Source organism: Muntiacus reevesi, chromosome 2, assembly GCF_963930625.1.
Source record: "Muntiacus reevesi chromosome 2, mMunRee1.1, whole genome shotgun sequence".
NCBI lineage: Eukaryota > Metazoa > Chordata > Mammalia > Artiodactyla > Cervidae > Muntiacus > Muntiacus reevesi.
In genome coordinates, this window is record NC_089250.1 from 204569575 (window position 1) to 204587060 (window position 17486).

Sequence of the window (17486 nt, forward strand, 5' to 3'; positions counted from 1 at the left end):
GAATCTTTGCTAGGAAAACTCAGTCTGTCAAATCCCATCAGGAGACTGAGGCCCTCCACAGCACCATGACCTGCACAAGGTCACATTGCATTTATGTCAATCCATTTCCAGGACCACACTCAAGAACTGCAGTAATCTATGCCTTAAACCTGTTCCCTAACCTAATGAGTCAACAAGGAAAAATCCCCCAAACCTCCCTAGCCTTCCTACCCTAAAATTCCCACCTCAATTCAACCCCCAATCAACACCCCGGAAAACACTGAGCAAAAAAGCCTTTTATTTCCTCCCATATTCCAGCTCTCCACTTTTTGTAACATCTCTTCCAACTCAGAATCAAGGCCCAAGAAGTTGATCCACACCTGGAAAGAAAGAAAAAAGACAGGGCAGGTCAGAGGGCCCTTGGAGGAAGCTCTGGGATGGCTGCAGAAATTGACAAAGGAGCAGAGGAAATGACAACTAGAGATAAGCACAGGCACTTATTCCAAGTGAGACGGCCTCAGAACCCCAGGACCTGCCAGGAGCCAGAAAGCCTTCCTTTTACAATCTGCTCAGATCTAAGAAAGGCTGAGAGGGTATCACCTTTTCCCAACCCAAGCAGGCGATTGCAGTAGTCAGGCCTAGCCCTAAGCAAGATAAGCAAAGTTGATGGTAAAGGCCCAGATCCTCTGGTTAGCGCTCTTCCCTCGGCCTAGGCTGTTTCCTCTTCTCCCACAGGGGCTTCCTAGGGCACAGCAGCCAGCCGAAGCTGAAAACAGTTTAAGACCTGGGTACACAATAAAATGACTCTCAAACTATATACGAGACTCACCTGAAAAGATGAGATTTTTTACAGGATTTTTTTACCTTAATGAGGGAGCACACTAACTAGCCAGCCAATATGTCCCACCCTCACTTTGGAGGCGGTGTCCCTCCAAAGATCCTGTTGGCAGAACTTTTTCTAAATGCAATGATGGCTAATGTAAAAGAGAAGGTGCATGTGAAGTACTCGGGCATATAGTATGTGTCTAGTAAACGGGCATCATCAATCCTTTTGAGCAGCTCAAGATGAATTTCACCAAATTTACATCATAAAACTGACATCAGAATTTCATGAAAAAAGCAAGACAAATAGGATTTATATCCAGGGCACGTCATCAAATTTCAACCCTCTTAATTCACCACTGTTGCCAAAAAGCTTGGACATGAACTACAGCTATGAATCTTAAAGTCAGAATATTAACTGAAAGAAGTCAGTCACAGAAGGATGTGTATGATTCCATCTGTGTAGAGTACAGAAATAGGTAAAACCAAACCGTATTGTTTAGGAATGGCTCTGTCTCAGAACTGCCACCCCCACCTCATCCCCTATTCCTACAGGACTGAGTCAAAGAACCTTACCTGAGAACGAGACGGGAACTAGGCCAGAGCCCTCAGAGCCGGGTTCTAGACCAGTGGGACTCCCGGCGTGGATGGAAGCACGCAGCAGTGAGACAGCAGAGGCCACAGAACAGGATCAGGAAGAAGCCCAAAACCAGCAGCCGAGAGCCACACAGAGTCAGCTCCTCCTAGGGGCGGGGACGGGGAGAGGAGGAGGAGTGACGGAGAGGGTCTGTGGAGGATCTTCCCTGGGGAAGAAGACATCTTAGACAGCCGCAGCCCAAGGGCTATAGACAGCGTCTCCATGGGGAAAAGGCTCTTCATATCCAGGGAACAACTAAAGGGAAAATGTTATTTTTATTTATTTTTGGCTGTGCTAGGTCTGTGTGACTGCGTGGGCTTTTCTCTAGTTGTGGAGAGTGGGGGCTACTCTAGCTGTGGAGTGAGGGCTTTCCTTGAGGTGGCTTCTCTTGCTGTAGAGCATGGGCTCTTGGGCATGAGGGCTTCAACAGGTGCAGCACGTGGGCTCAGTAGTTGTGGCACATGGGCTGAGCAGCTCCATGGCATGTGTCATCCTCCCAGACCAGGGATCGAACCTGTGTCTCCTGCATTGGCAGGTGGATTCTTTACCACTGAGCCACCAGGAAAGCCCTCTATTTTTATACAATCTAACACTTGTCTACTTTCTTGCTCAAACATTAAATTGAACACTGTAATGATGCCAAGAGACAGGAAAATTCACTACTGTCTATGTTTTGAAATGTGCAAGCAGGGCCAGGTCTGGAAACCAAAATCCCTGGATTCCAAGCTCCCAGGTCATGTTCCTCACCAAGGTCTTTACAAATCTGAGCGAAGTGTATGCAGCAGCCTATTAACTCTCTCTCCCCTCCACTGAGCCAATCTTGTGTACCCAGCACCTGGGAATCCTGTGACCTGCAGTTATCAAATCTTAGCATCTTAGCCAGGCATCACAGTGCCTCATGACCTGGCCCCTGCATCTCTTTGCCTCTTGCCCTAAGTCATTCCTAAGCCTTCATCGTGCAGTGCCCCTGAACACCGAACACTTTTCAATCCCTAGGCCTGTGCTCATGCTAATCCCTTTGCCTGGAATGTGTCTCTTCTCTCCCGAACCCCCTCTATGGCGTTCCTCGCCCAAGTCTTCTTCATTCTCCAAGGATCACCCTGACAGAGCAGAATGAGCCTCACACTTGGAAGTCAGACAATGAAGCAATCCTGGCTCTGCCAACTTAACCAGTTGTGTGGCCTGGGGCAATTCACTCCCTCTGTTTCCTCATCTGTAAAATGGGATAACAGCTACCTCAAAAGGCTATTTTAAGATCAAATAAGATAATGAACCTGAAAGCACTTTGTACATTATAAACTACTGTAAACAATTCCCTTTTTTAAATGCCACCTTCTTGGTGAAGCACTTCCCATAAACGTGCCAGTTAAGAGTTAATTGGTCCTCAACTCTGTTTGAATAACACTTTGCTCACATCTCTCCAATTGCAATTAGCCCATTCTGCCTTTTATTACAGCTTCTGAACTCCTTTGAGGTGAAGATGTTTTATTGTATCTAAAGACAATTGTTAATAGTAATAGCTAACATTTATCCAATCTATTATGTACCAGGCATTGTACTAGGCACTTTACATTCATTCTCATTTATCCTTTTTTGTTAGTACTAGGAGATAGTATCATGTTTTCTATTTTACACATGAGGAAGCTGAGGTTCTGAAAGGCCCACATGCTTGCTCAAGGTCACACAGCCTCTGCGGCAAGATTAAAAGCCTGCACTTTTCCCCCTTGGTAAAGCTACCTCCAGGGGCCTTCACGACAGAGCAGTCAGCATGGCAGTTTATGAAAGCCGGAAAAACTGAGGCTCTTACCGAGGTGAGCAACTTGGTGAGCACAAGACCTTCGTGGCTCCAGACACTGACACACTCCTCAGCCATTCGAGGGCTCAGGGTGGCATTTCCTGCTCCCTCCTCTGAGCAGGGTATCGGTGGCTGGCTGGAGGGCAGGATTTGTGGAGCAGCACTAAAATAAAGGCAGGTTCCTGGGGTCCTTTCTGTGGTCACCCTGGCCGTAACGAGGACCAGCTCTCCAGCAAAAGATCCTGAGAGGCACAGGGGAGGAGATGTTAAGAAAATTCTGGAAGATGGTAACGATAACCCTATATGCAAAAAAGAAAAAGAGACACAGAAGTACAGAACAGACTTTTGAACTCTGTGGGAGAAGGTGAGGGTGGGATGTTTCAAAAGAACAGCATGTATATTATCTATGGTGAAACAGATCACCAGCCCAGGTGGGATGCATGAGACAAGTGCTCGGGCCTGATGCACTGGGAGGACCCAGAGGAGTCGGGTGGAGAGGGAGGTGGGAGGGGGGATCGGGATGGGAAATACGTGTAACTCTATGGCTGATTCATGTCAATGTATGACAAAACCCACTGAAATGCTGTGAAGTAATTAGCCTCCAACTAATAAAAAAATAAATAAATAAAAGGAAGGTTATAATTTCAAAAAAAAAAAACCAAGAAAATTCTGGGAGGTGTCCATCTTTAGACATCTACTCATTTCTGTAGGCTTCCTACAGTACCAGGTATTTTGACGTTGATTGTATTCAAGAAAGTCCTTTAAAAAAAAAAAAAAAAGAAAGTCCTTTAATACCACCATTTATGTCACTGAGAAATGGAAATAACTGCGTACCAATATAAACAAAATTTAAGTTAGCTCATAATCAATAAAACAGTCATACCAGTTCTTAGAAGGCTGCAGTAAAACTGAGATAGATACACACTGCTACTATCAATTTGTATAAATTAGTTCGTTCTTCTGAAGAAAACAGTTTTCTACTAGGTACCCGAATCCATTAAAAAGTTCACATCTCATTTCAAATTAGTGGAAAAAGAATGGCCTACTCAGTCAATGGCCCTGGGACAATTTCCATTTGGAAAAAAAAGTTAGACTGTTACCTGACACTATAAAGTCCGGATGTATTAAAGACCTTTTGTAAATAAACTAAAACAAAACAAAAACCTAAGTATTAAAAGAAAACAGAGAAGCATATTTTCTCATTTTAAAGTGGGAAACAAAGGCCTTCCAAAAAAAGACACAAAACTTAAAAGCCTGAGGACAAGAACAATAAATTTCATAAGAATTAAAGGCTTCTGTACAATGAAAGGTAAGTTTTTAAAAAAGAAGAAAGTAACAGAATGATTGAAAATACCTATGGCGTATTTAATTGGCAAGTGTTTACTATCCAGAATGTATAAAGATCTTAAAAAAATCATAAGATAAATATCTTGAAAGAAAAATAACTAAAGGATATGAATAGGAAATTCAGCGAATACATGAAAGTGCCCAATAAACCTGTAAGAAAATTGCTCAACTTCACTAGCAATCAGGAGAAAGCAAATTAAAACAATCAGGTAATTCCTGGAACTTCCCTGGTGGTTCAGTGGTTAAGAATCTGCCTTTCCAATGCAAGGGATTCGGGTTCAATCCCCAGTCAGGGAATTAAGATCCCACATGCTGCAGAGCAACTAAGCCCTCACACCACTATTAAGAGTCCTCATGCTCAAACTAAGACTGGAGGTGGCCAAAGAAATTAATTTTTAAAAATCAGGTAGGACTGGGAGGGAGCTTCAAAAGGGAGGGGATATGGCTGATTCATGTTGAGGTTTGACAGAAAACACCAAAATTCTGTAAGCAAGTATCCTTCAATAAAAATAAATTAATTAATTTTAAAAATCATGTAGAAGCAAATGGTAACCCATTTCAGTATTCTTGCCTGGAAAATTCCAGGGACAGAGGAGCCTGGTGGGCTACAGTCCATGGGGTCACAAAAACAAGAGTTGGACACAACCTAGTGACTAAACAACAACAAAAGTCAAAGTTCAGATTTTTCCTTCTGTCTGCTACTGAGTCCAGCCAGTAAGTTTCTAGTTTTGGTTGTTGTGATTTTCAATTCTAAAATTTACATTTACATCTTTATGTTCTCTATTTCTTTACAGATTTATTTTTAGCATTTAAGAGTGTTCTTGATTGAGCGTTTTTATAATGGCTGACTTAAAATCTTTGTCAGATAATTCTGTCATGTGTATTCTATTTTGACATCTATTGATCATTCTTTCCTGTGCAAGTTGAAATTTTTGTGGTCCTTATATGCTGAATAATGTTGGTTGTATCATGACATTTTAAGAATTATTTTACAAGATTCTGAACATAATCTTGTTTAAATTCTATGGAGAATGTTGCTATTTTTGTTTTAGCAGACAATGGGACTGGTGGGGTTCAGGGTAAAAAAATTTCAACCTGAGGGCTCTGTTTCCAATGTCAGATTGAGGCAGGAGGTAGACGTGCCCATCCCCACCGGGTGAACAATTGGGAGTTCATTCCCTGTGGTCAGAGAATCCAATATTAATAGCAGGACAATCAAGAGAGGCTAGGCCCTACCCAGATAAGAGACCACATATTCCTCATTCTCTAAGTCAAGGAGACCTTCCTGTCTAGAAAACTCCTTGGAGGTTAAAAAGGGAGTAATGCTAAACTACCCACAGCCCTTTTCGCGGGAATCCACCTTGGCTTAGAGATGCGCAAGCATACATGGGAGGATCCTGTGATTTACCAAATACGGACTCAGGCAAATCAAAATGACTGGCCAGTGGCTAGCCCAGGTCGCCAGGGGCCAGCCCAGGTCGCCAGGGGCCGAGGGCTCCTGCCACCGTGTGGGGATAAGCAGGTCCCTGGGCCGGGAGGCAGCAGCTCTGCTCCATGGCGGGCGCGGTGCAGGCAGCAGCCTGCGGGTCCTGGGCATGCGGGGCAGAATGCTTGGGCGGCAGCGGCTCTTGGGAACACCTGGCCACATTCGTGAAGAAGGACAAGGTGGTGGTCTTCCTCAAGGGGACACCGGAGCAGCTCACAGCAGCTTCAGCAAGGCCGCGGTGCAGATCCTGTAGCTCCACGGCGTCCATGACTACCTGGCCTACAACATTCTGGACGACCGCCAGCTCCGGCAAGGCATTAAAGACTACTCCACCATCCCGCAAGTGTACCTCAACAGTGAGTTCATGGGGAACTGTGACAGTGCACCAGAACAGGGACCTGGTAGAAGAACTGAAAAAGCTGGAGATCCGTTCCGCCCTCTTAGATGAAACAAAAGACCAGGACTCAAATGAGGGAGGGTGGCCCAGGCGAGGAGCCGTTGGTGTCAGAGTCTCACCACCAAAGAAGCCTTACTCATTCAGGTTCCCACTCTTCAGATGACTGCTTGCACTGCTTCCTCCAATTTGTAAGCAGCTTGGTGATTTTAGCCTGTGTGGTGTTTGGGCAAGGAATACCCCATCGTGAACATAATCATAACCACTGCACTGTCATAATCAATGTCATATTACGACGTTGTAAACAAAATTCTTTCTTGTGTTGTCCTTTGCGCTTTGCCTGATTTAGGAGTAAACCTAGGAGCTTTTGAATCATTGTTACAGGTCCTCCGCAAATATGTCAGTCTGCAAAGATAATATAACCCCCCTCCCCAGTTTTTTGTAACTTGTTCTATTAAGAAAAATGATGGACAAGGAAGAAAATAAGACAACCGGGTTTCTAGTTTTTTAAAAAATAAACTGCCAACCCAGGAGAAAAAAGACTGGCCAGAGGAAATCCAGAAGAAATGCCCCACACAAGTGATTTAAACTACCACAAGGGTATGACTCTCTGAGTTTACCCATGTATCTATCCACACATACTGTACTTTTTTCCTAATAAACACTTTACTTGTTTCACTAAAAAAATAAAATAAAAATCAGGTAATTCCTTGGGCCATTAAATTGGTAAAAATTAAAAGGAGTGATAATAACAAGAGTTGCTGAAATGTAGAGAAATGGGCACTCTTCACTGGTGACACTTTTAGAGGACAATTTGGTTGTTTCTGTTGCAATTTTAAATGGAGATAGAGAAGGACTGAGAGGATGGCCAGCAAACTGTGGACTCTGCAGGGGAGGTAAGGAAGAGTTTTACATTTGCTCTGTACATTTCTATGTAATCTGATTCCACAACAAAATGAATTTGTGTATTTAAAAAAATGTCCATACTTTGACTCCATAATACCACTTGTAGAAAGAAACTAATCCTAAGAAAAGGATTCAAAAGAAAACTGCAAACTATATCAAGTATTTATTGTAATTTCATGAAAAATACCAAAAAGTAGAAAACAAAAATGTTTATCAGTAGAGAAAGCATTAACAAAGGTTGGCCTAACCAATTAACAGATCAATTTACATCTATTAAAATAATAATGTTCTGGCCATTCAGTAATTTAGAAAACACAACGTCATAAAGTGAAAAAAAAATACAAACCAGTATATACATCATAATTGCAACTGAGAAACATATTTGTGAAATTCTATTAGAGAATTCCCCATTCTTCTATGTTCCCTAAATCAAATCTCTCGCCAAATCCTATCCATTTCACACTTCTATCAACTCTCTCAAATCAGTCCCCCTCTTTCACACCACCATCTTAACTCAATTTTTCTTATCATCTTTTTTTGGGGGGCTGCACTACACTGCAACTGGGATCTTAATTCCCTGACCAGGGAAGGAACCCATGCCCCTGTGCACAGTCTTAACCATTGGTTCACCAGGGAAGTTCTTATCATCTTTTTAATCACAATCACCTCTTAACTGGTCTTCGAGCACCTTGACCCATTCCTTCCAGGCAGTCAGCCAACAGAGTATGATCTTTTAAAAAGAACAAAAGAACAAAATTCTACTATCTTTCTGATTAAACTCATTGAGTAAGCCAAATATACTAGTTATAAGTCCAACTACCTTGGCTTGGCAAAAGGGACTCTTCATGAAATTCTGCCTGCTGCTTCAGATCCATCTCCTGCCACTCATCAATACTCCTTTCCCTGCAACAAACTGAACCCCGGAAGTTCTTATATGTGCCACGTAATCGCCGTCTGCCTGCTTTTGCATATGCTCTTCCTTCTGGCTGGAATGGGGCTTCTCAGGTGGCTCAGCAGTAAAGAATCTGCCTGCCAATGCAGGAGGCGCAAGAGACACAGGTTCAATCCCTAAGTCAGGAAGACCCCCTGGAAGAGGAAATGGCAAGCCACTTCAATATTCTTACCTGGAGAATCCTATGGACAGAGGAGCCTGGTGGACTACAGTCTACAGTGTCACAAACAACTGGACACAACAGCAATTGTGCACACGTGCACGCGCTGGTTGAAAGGGCACATTCTTAAGCCTCCCTCAAGCCTCAGTTCAATCCCTACCTATATCCTTGGAAAGGCCTGTCTTCACCATCCCTGCTTGACACTTCTGAGTACTCTCGCTGTAGCCTGTGTTTTACTGCACATGCTGAGAGGTATTTACTTCTGTTAACATCTGTATCCTTGCTAGATTGTGAGTGATTTGAGGTGAGGATCCGTATCTTACAGACTGCTCTATTCCCCATGCTTGGTACATAGTAGGTGTCAAATAATTACTGCTTAGATGATGCAATCATATGTGATTACTTTTCACTTGGTCCAAAACAATCTTTAATGTTACAACTTTGTTTCTAACCATGCAGAAGCAGAAACTGACAAGCTGATCCTAAAAATAATGTGAAAATCCATGGGGATCTGGAATAGTCAAAACAATCTTTAAAAAAAAAAAAAAAAGAACAAAGCTGGAGAGTTCGCATTTTCTCCCATCCAAGTACTAACCAGGCTCGACCCTGCTTAGCTTCTGAGTCAGGGTGGTACAGCCATAGATGAAAATTCACATTTTCTGATTTTAAAACTTACAACAAAGATACAGTGATCCAAACAGTGTGGTACTAGCGTAAGTAGAGACATAGATCAATGGAATAGAACTGAGAATCCAGAAATAAATCCCTATGTCTATGGTCAATTGCTTTCAGTAAGAGTGCCAAGGTTATTCAATGAGGAAAGAATAGTCTTCTCAACAAAATGTGCCAGGTCAACTGAACAGTACCTGCAAATGAATGAAGTTGGACCCTATCCTCACACCATACACAAAAAAATTAACTCAAAATTGATCACAGATCTAAATGTAAGAGCTAAAAATACAAAATTCTTACAAGAAAATAATAGTAGTAACCTATACTTAGTGACCATGGGTTAGGCAAAGTCTTGTTAGATATAATGCTAAAATCACAAGCAGTAACAACAACAAAAATAGAAACTGGACCTCATCTAAATGAAAACTTTCATGCTTTCAAGCACACCATTAACAAGGTGAAAAGACAACACAGAGATGGGAGAGAAAATTTGCAAATCATAAATCAGATAAGAAGCCTGTATCTAGAAAACAAGAGACTACTACAACTCAATAATTAAAAGTTTTCCAATTTTTAAAATGAACAAAGACTCTGATATACATTTCTCTGAAGATACACAAATGGCCAATAAGCATATGAAAAAAATATTCAATATCATCAGTCATCAAGAAAATGCAAATCAAATGATGCAACTGATAAGGGCTTAATTTCCAAAACAGCTCATACAACTCAAACAAAAAAACCCAATACAATAAAAAAAATGGGCAGAAGAACTAAAGAGCCATTTCTCCAGTGAAGACATAGATATGGCCAATAGGCACACGAAAAGATGTTTATCATCGCTAATTATTTTAAAAATGCAAATCAAAACTACAGCGAGGTACCACTTCACACTGGTCAGAATGACCATCATCAAAAAGTCTAAAAAAAAAAAGTCTAAAAATAACAAATCCTGGCAGAGGGGTGGAGAAAAGGGAACCCTCTTATGCTATTGGTAGGAACGTAAACTAGTGCAGCCACTATGGAAAACAGTATGAAAGGTCCTTAAAAAATTAAAAATAGAGTTGCCATATGATCCAGCAATTCCACTCCTGGGCATATATCCAGACAAAACTATAATTCAAGAAGACACATGCATCCCACAACAGCCAAGATCTGGAAACAACCTAAATACTTACTACTCAGCCATAAAAAAGAATGAAATAATGCCATTTGCAGCAACACGGATGGACCTAGAGATTATCACACCAAGTGAAGTTAAGTCAGAAAAAGAAAGACAAGTTCCATATGATATCATTTATATGCAGAATCTAAAGTACAACACAAATGAACATAGCTATGAAACAGAAACAGACTCACAAACATAGAGAACAGACGTTTGCCAAGGGAAAGGGGGGGTGGGGGAGGGAAGGGTTGAGAGTCCAGGGTTAGCCAGCGCAAACTATTATATACAGGATGTATAAACAGCAAGGTTCTACTGTATAGCACAGGACACTATATTCAATATTCTGTGATAAACCATAATGGAAAAGAATATGAAAAAGAATATATATATGTATAACTGAATCACTTTGATGTACAGCAGAAATTAACACAACACTGTAAATCAACTGTACTTCAATAAAAAAAGAAAACGCAAATCAGAACCATAATTAGGTATCACTTCACACTGACTAGGATGGCTATAGTCAAAAAACAGGCAATAACCAGTGTTGGTGAGAATGTGAAGAAATTATAACTCTTATACATTGCTGGAAGGAATATAAAATGGTACAGTCATTTTGGAAAACACTCTAGCAGTTCTTTAAACATACAGTTACTAAATGACCCAGAAACTCCACTTCTAGATATATACTCAAAAGAAATGAAAACACAGAATAATGCAATACCTTGTACATTAGTGTTCACAGCAGCATCATTTGTAACAGGTAAGAAATGGAAAAAAAAAAAAAAAGAAAGAAAGAAATGGAAACAATTCAAATGTCAATCAACTGATGAATGGATAAATAAAATGTGGAATATGCATATACTGAATGCCTTTCAGCAATAAAAAGAAATGAAGTACTAACATAACATAAAATATGGATGAACCTTGAAAACATTATGCTAAGTAAAAGAAGCCAATCACAAAAGACAACATACTATATGAAATGTCCAGAAAAGGCATATCTGCGAATAGAAAGTATTACTGGTTGCCTAGGGCTGGAAGGTTAGGAGAAAAACGGAAGTGCATGCTAATGGGGACAAGATTTCTTCATCAGGTAATGAAAATGTTCTAGAATGAACAGTGATGACAGCTGCACATTTTTTTAAATATAAAAAAAGCCATTTACTTGTACATTTTAAATAGGTGTATTTTATGGTATGTGAATCTTTTATATATATATATATTACATAAAAATAACAGGAAAAAAATGTTCCAACTCTGTATATATCATATAAATTCCTTTATTCTTGCTCTCTGATCACACACATGTACACCCAACAATATAAAGACCTCCTCTCACCTGGCAATATATATATATATGTGTGCCTCCCTACACATATACATATTGATTCCATGGAGAATCTTAGAATGATAGCATTAGAAAGGACCAAAGAAGTCTAAGAATTCCACTTTTCTCTCCTCCTTCTTCAGTTCCACAGTCTTTAGATAAGGAACTTGAGGCCAAATCTCACCCAGGAATTAATGGCACCCCCAACTCACTCTCACTCGTCATTTTCCCAGAAGACTTAAGCAATTTGGGAATGGAAGAGGTCTAATTTTTCTGTATACTTCACAGCACACTGAGCTGTATCAGGCACTAAAGACACCAGGTTAAATAAATAGAACGTGCTTCTCTGATATCCCCGAGGAAAAATGAAGGTGCCTCTAACAGAAGCCCCAAGGGGTGAAGAGGACTGAAAAAGAACTTCAGGTCAAATCTTGCCCATCTCACCACACCTCCAAGGATAGAATCAAAGAACCTCAAAGCTGGAAAGGGACAGAGAAAACATTTATCAAGAATCTACACAGTGGGCATTGTGTTCACTGAAAATATCTAGTCCTATTATAGAAGAAGTGATTAAGGCCCAAGAGATGTGGCCAAGGTCACCAGGATGGTGAGGTCAGAGGCAGGGTCCCAACCCTGAGTGCTCTGATATCCAACCCCACAATCCCCCCTTGGTCTCACCTTTCAATCCCATCCGACTACCCTGGACCTGGGCTTGAAATGTCTGGGTCTTGTTCTTGTCTGCACCATCTCCAAAGTTCAAGGTGGTCAGTAAGCCCACGACATGAGACCCACGCCCCTTCCCTGTGACTGTCCCATTCACGGGGCACAGGGTCAGCTGGCCAAAAGATCTCAAGAAGGAGACCCAGTCCTGTGTAGAAAAACAGGTGAGAAGAGGTGAGAGATTAGCAGCAAAAAGTGGCCTGCAGGGGATGGATGAGCATGAGGGTGAGTACTCACCTGGGGGATGTCAGGGCTGCGCAGGTCAGTTCTGTGGGTGAGGAGGAAGCCACCAAGACCCAGGCCAGAAAGGCCAAGAAGAAGCAGGATCAAAGTGGCACAGACCAGAGGTGGGTTGTGGGCCAGGCAGAGATGCAGGTAGTGCCCTGCCTGGCAGCTGCCCATGGGGAGCAGAGGGGTCTGAGCCTCCGGGAAGAGCCTGCTGGAGGACAGGAAGGGAGAACTGGACAAGAGCCTGCCAGTAAGAAGGCACTTACCCATTTCATTCAAAGGGAAGTTAAAGCATCAGGAAGACAAGGGACTTGTTCAAGGCCACACAGCCAGTCAGCGTGGCAGAGCCAGGACAGGAATCCGAGGCTCCTGACTCCGAGTGTTCATCTCCATGCACCACTCAATAAATGTTTGCTGAATTTCATTTCTGAAGTAACCAGGGCGGAAGCAGAGCAGAGTATGCTGTGCAGGAAAAAGGAACTCAAAAAAGGAGAATTCTCCAGGGGAGAAATTCAGGAAGCAGCTGTTCCGGGGCTACGGTTTGGCCAGGGTTCCAGCTGAGAGTGCAGACAAGTAAGACGAGTAAGACAAGTAAGACAAGTAAGACGAAAAAAACTCCACTTTGGAGCTAAACTCAACTGAAATCCTCCTCTGCCACTCACTGGCTCAAGGAGACAAATCAGCGAACCTGTGTGAGTGAAATGGAAATCTGTGAAATGGGAGTTCTAGGAACATCAAGTAGTGAGGACTAAATCGGGCAGATAAAAGTTGCCCTGGTACCTGGCCTTGCAAGAACTGAACAAATGTTCATTTCCTTTCTATTTCTCTGGGTCATATGGATCTTCAAAACCAGGTGGGACAAGGCAAAAATAACTACGGGGACAATTGAGGTTCGGGCACTTTAACAAAGCAGTGGAAGGGCCAAAGTCTGAAACCCGGCTCCTCTTCCAAGTGGAGTGCTCTTTCCCTGGCAAAAAGCGACAGCCTGATGAAAAGGAACATCTGGAAGGTGAGATAAACAGATGGGCTGGGGGAGAAGGAGGGTTCCAGGGAAATGCAGGTGTCACCAAGGTTCAGCCCCGGCCTGGCACATCTGGAAGAAGGGAAAAGGCAGGAAGGGGGAGGGCAGAGCCAGAGGTCGGCGGCTGGTGGTGCCCCTAGGCCTCCCCTCCCCCGCCAAGCCCCTACTGCAGAAACTCAACACCCTCATCCCTTCCCGCTCTAGCAGCGTCGGGTCTGCCCGCCGCGCGCTCTCACCGCTCGCAGCCGGGCGGAGGCCGGCGCCCCCCGCGACGTCACGCGTGGAGTCGCGAAGGGGCGGGGTCCGTGCTCCCACCCAGCCGCCCCACCCGGCCTCGGCGGGATTCGCATGCGCAGTGCTCCTGCGAGGGCGCCTCGCCCCTCCCGGTCGGGGTGGGGGCGTACCAAAAGGACTTCCAGTGCAGGGGCAAAGGGAAAGAAAGAACTCCACGGGAGGTTAGTAAAAGGGAGAGAGGCATCGGAGGTAATCCTAGAGGCATTCTGAAATAGTAATCTCTCCATCCGGGGGGGGGGTCATAGGGCATTTCAACGAGAATCTCGTCGCAGGCAAATTTCTTTTGCTCATCTGCCACCCGTGCCAATAGCACAGCCCAGCCGCGCCCTAGTTCCGGGTAGAGACTTGGGGTCCGCCCGGGGGCGGTGCTCCGGTGCCAGGACTGTGGTCTTCCGGGCCGGCGTTGGGAGTATAGGCTTTTTTCTGCAATTTAGTGGTGTCTAACGTCTACACCCCACGCTTGGTCCATGGCTTTTAGTGACCCCTTCATGCATCGGATCTTAGAGCTGTAAGGCTGCTCAATAGAGACCATCTGATTTCACTTCTGCTTGCATTTTAGAGATGAGAACAGGAGGTCCATCTTAACCCGACGGGACACATGGAACCAAAAACTTTGGGTTCAAATCCTGACTCTGTCCCTGCCCCTACATAAAACATAACCGTGCTCTTCTGGGGACTGAGTTTACTTCTCTGTTAAAGGGGATTATCTTATCTGTCTCACTGTTTGAATGGGAAGCTTAAGAGATAAAGTGTGGGAAAACGTGCACCCACTGTGCACACAACCAGCAGTGGACAAATGCTGTATCAAACAGAATCTGAGTATTCAACTCTGCTGAGGCTTCCTTAAAGCAGAGACCATATCCCTTCTGTACCCCCCCACCAAAGTTTATAGCTCAAAATCCTCTCGTATATGTTGTTTAGTCCTTAAGCCCTGTCCGACTCTTTTGCAACCCCATGGACTGTAGCCTGCCAGGTTCTTTTTGTCCATGGGATTTCCCAGGCAACCAGTATTGGAGTGGGTTGCCATTTTCTTCTCCACGGGACCTCCCTCCCCCGACTCAGATCCAACCCTCATCTCCTGCATTGGCAGGTGGATTCTTTACACTGAGCCACCAGGGAAGTCCCTCATATATATAGTCAAGTGATGTTCAACAAGGTGCCAAGACCATTCAGTGGAGAAAAGCCTGTCTTTCCAACAAATGGTTTTAGGAAAACTGGATATCCTCATGCAAAAGAAGGAAATTAAACTCATACTTCACACACCCTATGCAAAAGTTAATTCAAAATGCATGAAAGAAGTAAACGTAAAAGATGAAACAATACAAATGTTGAAGAAAACATAAGGAGAAAACTTCATGATACTAGATTTGGCAATGATTCCTTCAATATGACACTAAAAGCACAGACAACAAAAGAAAAGAACAGGTAAAATAGACTACACCACAGTTTAAAACTTCTGTGCATCAAAAGGCACAATCAACAGAGCGAAAAGGCAATCCATGGAATGGGAGGAAATATTTGCAAATCATGAATCTGCCAAGGAGGTACCATCTAGAGTATATAAAGAACTCTTACAACTCAACAATAGCAAAACCAACTTGATTTTAAAAGTGACTTAAATAGCTATTTCTCCAAAGAAGATATGTAAATGACAACACATGAGAAGATGCTTAATATCACTAAACACTAGGGAAATGCAAATCGAAATCACAATTAGATACCACTTCATAGCTATCAGGATGGCCACTTAAAAAAAGAAAAGAAAATAACAAAGGTTGACAAGGCTGAAGAAAGTGGAACCCTTATGCATTGTGGGTAAGGATGTAAAATGGTACAGCTACTATGGAAAACAGACCAGTGTATCTTTCAAAATTTTTAAATAGAATTACCATATTATCAAGCAATTCCACTTTTGGGCATATACCCCACAAAACTGAAAGTAAGGTCTCAAAAAGATATAGAAGTACCATGATCATAGCAGCATTACTCAAAATAGATAAGAGGTGGAAGCAACTCAATGTGTCCATTGACGGATGGATAAAAAACAAATGTTATGCATACAATAGAATATCATTCGGCCTTTAAAAAGGGCATTCTGACACATGCTACAACATGGATGAACTTTGAGGACATTATGCTAAGTGAAATAAGTGAGTCACAAAAAGACAAATATTGTATGATTCCTCTTATATAAGATTTTCAATACAATAAGTAGTCAAATTCATAGAGACAGAAAATAAAGAGGCAGGAGAGAGGAGAATGGGGAGTTACTGTTTAATGGGTTCCGAGTTTGAGTATTCCAAGATAAAAAGTGTTCTGGAGACAGATGGTGGTGATGGTTACACAACAAGGTAAATGCACTTAACACTACTGAACTATATAATTAAAAATGATTAAGATAGTAAATGATGTGCATTTTGCCATGATTAAAAATGATTAAGAAACCTGGGGAGGATTTATGGCCCAGTCTCCTAGGGTATTAGTGGGTGTTTTTTAAATGCCATTGATTGTTGCAATTCCAAGTATAGGAAGTATTTTCTTCTCAAAGAAAAAATAAGTATGGCTGTCAAAATTTTAGATTCTAGGAATTGGAAGGCACTTAATGGGCTTCCCTGGTGGCTCAGATGGTAAAGAATCTTCATGTAATAAGGGAGACCCGGGTTCAATCCCTGGGTCAGGAAGATCACTTGCAGAAAGGAATGGCTACCCACTCCAGTATTGCCTGAAAAATTCCATGGACAGAGAAGCCTGGCAGGCTACATCCACGGGGTCACCAAAGAGTTGGACGTGACTGAACGACTAACACTTTAATAACTGAACAGTTCAACAATACCACCACCCTCTATTTTCTAAAGGGGCTAAAATTGATGTCTGGAGAAGTTAAGTCTTCCAGCCAGTTGAGCTTCAGCCAGAACTAGAGCCCACATGTCCCAACACTGAATCCAGTTCTTTCCCACTAAATCCTTTCTCAGTCCTGCCAAGAGATCTCTCCTGAAAACCTACAAAGGTCTCTGTGCATTCACTTGTAGTCACGTCCAGGTCAGTGTGGCCCAACTAGGTAAACTTTCCCTAGTCTTGATCTAGTCTCCCTACCCGCACCTCAGCTCCTGGAGTACCATGTTCTCACAAGCCCCAGGTCTTTCATAGTTTGAGCACATATTATTTGCTCAGTAAATATTTATTGATGAATTTACTAAAAACAGCTCCATACAGTCCAGTTTCCTCAAAAACTCACTGGTTTTCAGTCTCATTTTATGGCTGGGAGCATGTCTACCCAGGCTTGAATGTTTGTGAAATTTAGGTTAAAATGTAGAAGAAAGTTTATTCTGTCAACAACCATTTTTTTTAAACGCCTGCTATGGTTCAGGTCCAAAACTAATATCCACATAGCAAAAATTTTGTTAATGCTTTGACTTAATGACAAGTCTAATTTGTAGGGTAAGATGACATGAAAGCACCCAGTAGTGCTGGTATACAATAGAAAGTCAACAAACAATTTCCCCCCATTATTTTTTTTCTCTCCCCCCCCCCCATTATTCTTGTGCCTCAGAATGATTAGGCATATTTGGACAGAAGTT

The 17486-nt window shown here is 42.6% G+C and overlaps 1 protein-coding gene and 1 pseudogene across 3 annotated transcripts; one reads left to right on the forward strand and one right to left on the reverse strand.

The window, feature by feature from the left end:
- Positions 1–257: 257 nt before the first annotated feature.
- TMEM219 (transmembrane protein 219) lies at positions 258–13994 on the reverse strand. 3 transcript variants are annotated; one of them, XM_065924613.1, is made up of 6 exons: positions 13851–13994; positions 12603–12804; positions 12324–12513; positions 3246–3475; positions 1378–1544; positions 258–359 (listed from the first exon to the last, which is right to left on the reverse strand). In XM_065924613.1, exons 2-5 carry the CDS (start codon positions 12765–12767, stop codon positions 1410–1412), a joined length of 720 nt encoding a protein of 239 aa, XP_065780685.1. In that variant the 5' UTR covers positions 12768–12804; positions 13851–13994; the 3' UTR covers positions 258–359; positions 1378–1409. The 3 variants fall into 3 exon arrangements, with proteins under 3 accessions (XP_065780685.1, XP_065780684.1, XP_065780683.1); XM_065924612.1 differs by having other exon boundaries at positions 12603–12801; positions 13851–13990; XM_065924611.1 differs by lacking the exon at positions 13851–13994 and having other exon boundaries at positions 12603–13831.
- Positions 6014–6626, forward strand: LOC136159057 (glutaredoxin-related protein 5, mitochondrial pseudogene; annotated as a pseudogene).
- Positions 13995–17486: the final 3492 nt, after the last annotated feature.